The sequence below is a fragment of the Rhinopithecus bieti genome, unplaced genomic scaffold (genome assembly GCF_001698545.2).
Source record: "Rhinopithecus bieti isolate Rb0 unplaced genomic scaffold, ASM169854v2 scaffold_81780, whole genome shotgun sequence".
In the NCBI taxonomy this organism is placed as follows: Eukaryota; Metazoa; Chordata; class Mammalia; order Primates; family Cercopithecidae; genus Rhinopithecus; species Rhinopithecus bieti.
The window spans coordinates 523,608-528,853 of NW_016830359.1; the positions used below are offsets into that span (position 1 = coordinate 523,608).

Sequence of the window (5,246 nt, forward strand, 5' to 3'; positions counted from 1 at the left end):
TGCCACTTCCTTGTTCCCCCTCTCCTGTTGGTGTCTCTCTTCCGTGTTTCCCGGCTTTACCTCCAATCTCCGGTTTGGCAAACGTCTCCATCACGTTCCTCTTGGAGGGCTGTGGAGGGTGGGAATAGGGGAGCCCATCTAGAAACAAAAATACAACATTCACACAGACGTTCGTAGTTACAAGTGGGAGCTGAAGGACGAGAACACACGGACACAAAGACGGGAACGACAGACACTGGGTCCTTCCCGAGGATGAAGCGGGGGGAGGAGGGAAAGGAGCAGGAAGAATAACAATTGGGGACTCAGCTTAGTACCTGGGTGATGAAATAATCTGTACAACAAACCCTGTGACACAAGTTTTCCTGTATAACAAACCCGCACATGCACCCCCAAACCTAAAATAAAAGTTTAAAAAATAAATAAGGGCAGGCGCAGTGGCTCATGCCTGGAATCCCAGCACTTTGGGAGGCTGAAGGGGTCAGATCTCCTGAGGTCAGGAGTTCGAGGCCAGCCTGGCCAACATGGTAAACCCCATCTCTACTAAAAATACAAAAATGAGCCAGGCACGGTGGCGGGCGCCTGTAATCCCAGCTACTTGGGAGGCTGAAGCAGGAGAATGACTTGCACCTGGGAGGTGGAGGTTGCCGTGAGCTGAGGTCGCACCACTGTATTCCAGCCTGGGTGACAGAGTGAGACTCCGTCTCAAAAAAATAAAATAAAATAAAATAAAATAAAATAAAATAAAATAAAATAATGATGCCTTTATGACACTCAGCTTTAGTGCTTTATAGTATGCAACATGGTTTCACTTCCCTTATTTTTCTGGACATTTATGGCACTTCGTGGTTCTCAACCAGGAGTGGTTTTGCCCTGTAGTGATTTGGCTGTGTCTGGAGACATTTTTGATAGTCACAATTGGGAACAGGAGCCAGTCACAGTGGTTCACACCTGTAATCCCAGTACTTTGGGAGGCTGAGGTGGGTAGATCACTTGAGCTCAGGAGTTCGAGACCAGCCTGGCCAACATGGTGAAACCCCCATCTCTACTGAAAATACAAAAATTAGCCAGGCATGGTGGTGGGTACCTGTAATCCCAGCTACTCGGGAGGCTGAGGCAGGAGAATCACTTGAACCCAGGAGGTGGAGGTTGCAGTGAGCCAAAACTGCACCATTGCACTCCAGGCTGGGCGACAGAGAGAGACTCCATCTCAAAGAAAAAAAAAAAATTGGGAATAGGGAATGTGACTAGTGTGTCAAGAGCAGAACCCACGGGCGCTGCTAAACATCCTATGATGCACAGGACTGACCCCCACACCAAAGAATTATCCAGCCCCCACTGTCAGCTGTGCCAGAGTTGAGAAATCATGCCCTAAATTCTCTTAGTTTCCCACGTTTGGCAGGAGACAAGGATGAGGAGGCTTCGCTGAGGTCACATGTCGAATTCACACTGTGAACGTTCAACTGTCCAGACCCCTATGCACCTCCATGTTCTGTCCTTCGAGATGTAGAATGGGAAGGAGAGGGGAACCTCAGAAAGATTATTTGGTCACGCAAGAAGACAAGATAAGGGGACTAGGGATAAGCAAAGATATGGTGGACGGGAAGCTTGCAAGGATAAATATTGACTATAACAGCCGTGACCCATTTCATTTCTTTTCTTTTTTTTTTTTTCCTTTTGAGATGGAGTCTCTGTTGCCCAGGCTGGAGTGCACTGGCACCATCTTAGCTCATCTCTGCTCACTACAACCTCTACCTCCCGGTTCAAGTAATTCTCCTGCCTCAGCCTCCAGAGTAGCTGGGATTACAGGCACGTGCCATCACACCCAGCTGATACTCGTATTTTTAGTAGAGACGGGGTTTCACCATGTGGGCCAGGCTGGTCTTGAACTTCCGACCTCAGGTGATTCACCTGCCTCGGCCTCCCAAAGTGCTGGGATGATAGGCATGAGCCACCACGCCCGGCTGACCCATTTTATTTCCACCATATGCCAGACACTTCTAGGAAGTCATGTGCATTTTCTTGCTGAGTCATACAACTAAATCATGAGATGATTCCATTTATGTCATTTCCAAGTGGAGGAATTTTGTGCAGTCCAATGCAAAGGGAAAACAAGGGGCCCATGGTTCAAACAGGATTCAGAATCTTAACTTGGTAACAAAAGAACATTAAACCAATCTGGGGCTCCAGGTGACGGCACAGAAGCTTGAAGGAAATGCATCACTTGCTCAGGGCTCCCCAAATAGTAAGCAGCAGGGCGAGGGCTGGAGCTCACGTCTACCAGCTTCCAAAGCCAGGAGAGAGCCAGCAGGGGAGGACGCGGGAGAAGACGCCTAACTCCCCATTCGCTCACCGATGGCCTTCCACAGGTCTAGGATCTCAAGGGCTGTCTCCCTCTTCCGGTCTTGGTCACTCATTTGGGGAAGGTGGAGGACTGGGTGGGGATGGAGAGAGCAAGACCAGGTGGTCGGTTAAGCAGAACTGAAATAACACATAATCCAGCAATTCAATAGCACGGCTCACTCAACACAGTCCCTCCACCAAGCCTGTCGGACTGGGTGCGTGTTGACCGTCCCTACCTACCAGTGGGGAAATTGTGGAGTCCCTTGCTCAAAATTACACTGTTGTTGCCAGGCACGGTGGCTCACGCCTGTAATCCCAGCACTTTGGGAGGCCGAAAGCAAGTGGATCACCTGAGGTCAGGAGTTTGAGACCAGACTGGCCAACATGGTGAAACCCTGTCTCTACTAAAACTGCAAAAATTAGCTGGGCACGGTGGTGGGCACCTGTCATCCCAGCTACTCAGGAGGCTGAGTTCAATCGCTTGAACTATGCAGGAGGCAGAAGTTGCAGTCAGTCAAGATTGCACCATTGCACTCCAGCCTGAGCAACAGAGCGAGACTCTGTCAAAAAAAAAAAGAGAGAGAGAGAGAGAGAGAGAGACAGCGAGAGAGAGATCAAGGTTGCAAACCAAGCAAGGGGCAGAGCTGGGATTTGGGTCTAAGGCTTTGGCTCCAGAGTCCACACACCCATCACTCTGCTTAGACTAACCCTCCAGACAGATCTGCAAATAAATCCATGGGCCTCCGTGAATGTGGGTCAGGGTCTTCACCAGTCACAAACTCACTGCCGGCAGCAACCAGGCAGACTCAGGCAGACTCAGGCCAGGGATGGAGAGCTGAGTGCAGCCTCACTCACCGGGACCCAGAAGGTAGCCAGCACTATTGAGGGTCCAGCCTCCTCGTCCCTGGAGAGAGATGCAGAAATCAACACTCAAGCAGACAGAAAGGAGGGCAGGCATCCCACAGGTCCGGGTGACGTGGTTCGTCCTACCACTTTCCCACTAGGCTGTGGAGCAGGTTCATTTTAATCCCCATTCCACCGATGAGGAAATTGAGGACTTCCTAAGACAAAACCACTTTGCCTGGAAAGAAAGCTTAAAAGGTTCTGCTGTGAGAGGAGAAAGGTGTTTACCAGGGGCTGGGGAAAACGAGAAAAGGGGAATTGTTCCTCAACAAGTATAATTTCAGTTATGCAAGATGAAGAAGTCCTAGATATCTACGGCATGATGTGCCTACAGCCAGCAATACGGTGTTGTGCACTTTAAAGACATGTTAAGCCTGGGCCTGTAATCCCAGCATTTGGGGAGGCCAAAGCAGAAGGATGGCTTGAGAACAGGAGTTCGAGGCCAGTCTGGGCAACATGGAGAAACTCTCTCCTCTACAAAAAATACAAAAATTAGGCCGGACGTGGTGACTCTCTCCTGTAATCGCAGCACTTTAGGAGGCTGAGGTGGGCGGATCACCTGAGGTCAGGAGTTCGAGACCAGCTTAGCAAACCCCGTCTCTACTAAAACTAAAAAAATTAGCTGGGCGTAATCCAGCTACTTGGGAGGCTAAGGCAGGAGAACTGTTTGAATCTAGGAGACGGAGGTTGCAGTGAGCAGGGATTTCACCCCTGTACTCCAGCCTGGGCAACAGAGTGAGACTCCGTCTCAAAAAACAAAACAAAACAAAACAAAAAATACAAAAATTAGCCAGGCACGGTGGCACGCACCTGTAGGTGGGAGGATCACTTGAGCCCAGGAGTTTGAGGCTACAGTGAGCTATGATCTCACCCCTGCACTCCAGCCTGGGTGACAGAGCAAGACCCTGTCTCAATACATAAGTAAATAAAAATATGAGGATGGATCTCATGACAAGGGTTCTTACTAAAACACACAGCGACACACCCACAAGAACACATGGGCATTTCCGGAGGTGGTGATGGATATGTTCAGTACCCTGGCTGTGCTGATGGTGTCACCGGTGTACACAGAGCTCCAAACTCATCAAGATGTATACATCAAATGTGTGCATTTTTTGCATATTAATTATAGTATAATAAAGCTTTAAAGAAGCACCACGGTAAATTCTTTACCTGTGGAGGACATGGTCACAGGCCATCAAGTCCCTTTGAGGGCGATAATGCCTGACGTTGTGGGCTTACCCTACGCCAGCATCTGTTCTAAGCAGGACTGGCTGCCGAATTTGTGGGGCCCAGTGCAAAGAGAAAACATGGGACCCATTGTTCAAAAAGGATTCAGAATTCCAAGCTGGTGACAACAGAACATTCAACCAAGCTCGGGCCCCAGGGAACGGCACAGGCTGCGCGCCCGCGAAGCCAGCTCTAGTTTCAAGCTCTTGATGTATTTATTTAACAAATCCTCCCAACAACCCTAGTAGGTAAACTTGTATTAGCTTCATTAGAAAGAGGCTCTTTAGGCCGGGCGTGGTGGCTCAAGCCTGTGATCCCAGCACTTTGGGAGGCCGAGACGGGCGGATCACGAGGTCAGGAGATCGAGACCATCCTGGCTAATACGGTGAAACCCCGTCTCTACTAAAAAATACAAAAAACTAGCCGGGTGAGGTGGCGGGCGCCTGTAATCCCAGCTACTCGGGAGGCTGAGGCAGGAGAATGGCATGAACCCGGGAGGCAGAGCTTGCAGTGAGCTGAGAGCCGGCCACTGCCCTCCAGCCTGGGCGACAGAGCGAGACTCCGTCTCAAAAAAAAACAAATAAATAAAAGAGCAAGGAAGCTTTGTTTTTAGTTTCTTTTCATAAGCCCTCCAGCAAATGTCTTTTCTACTCTCCCTGGCTGGAATAATTGTGACAGGGGCCCACGGGCCCATTTGAATTGTCCACAGGGACCTGGTACATGTGGGTGCCAAGATACCTACCCATCCTGAAGGAAAGAGGGAGGGAAGGATC

The 5,246-nt window shown here is 49.8% G+C and overlaps 1 protein-coding gene across 1 annotated transcript in view; it reads right to left on the bottom strand.

Annotated features, from left to right (window-relative positions):
• The window catches only part of GALP (galanin like peptide), a 12,954-nt gene that overhangs the window by 3,510 nt on the left and 4,198 nt on the right, over positions 1–5,246 (bottom strand). The window contains exons 3-5 of the mRNA XM_017865379.1: positions 3,196–3,244; positions 2,351–2,431; positions 61–138 (exon numbers count right to left, since the gene is read on the bottom strand). Coding sequence (XP_017720868.1) covers positions 61–138; positions 2,351–2,431; positions 3,196–3,244 — 208 coding nt within the window. The remainder of the gene's footprint in view (positions 1–60; positions 139–2,350; positions 2,432–3,195; positions 3,245–5,246) is intronic.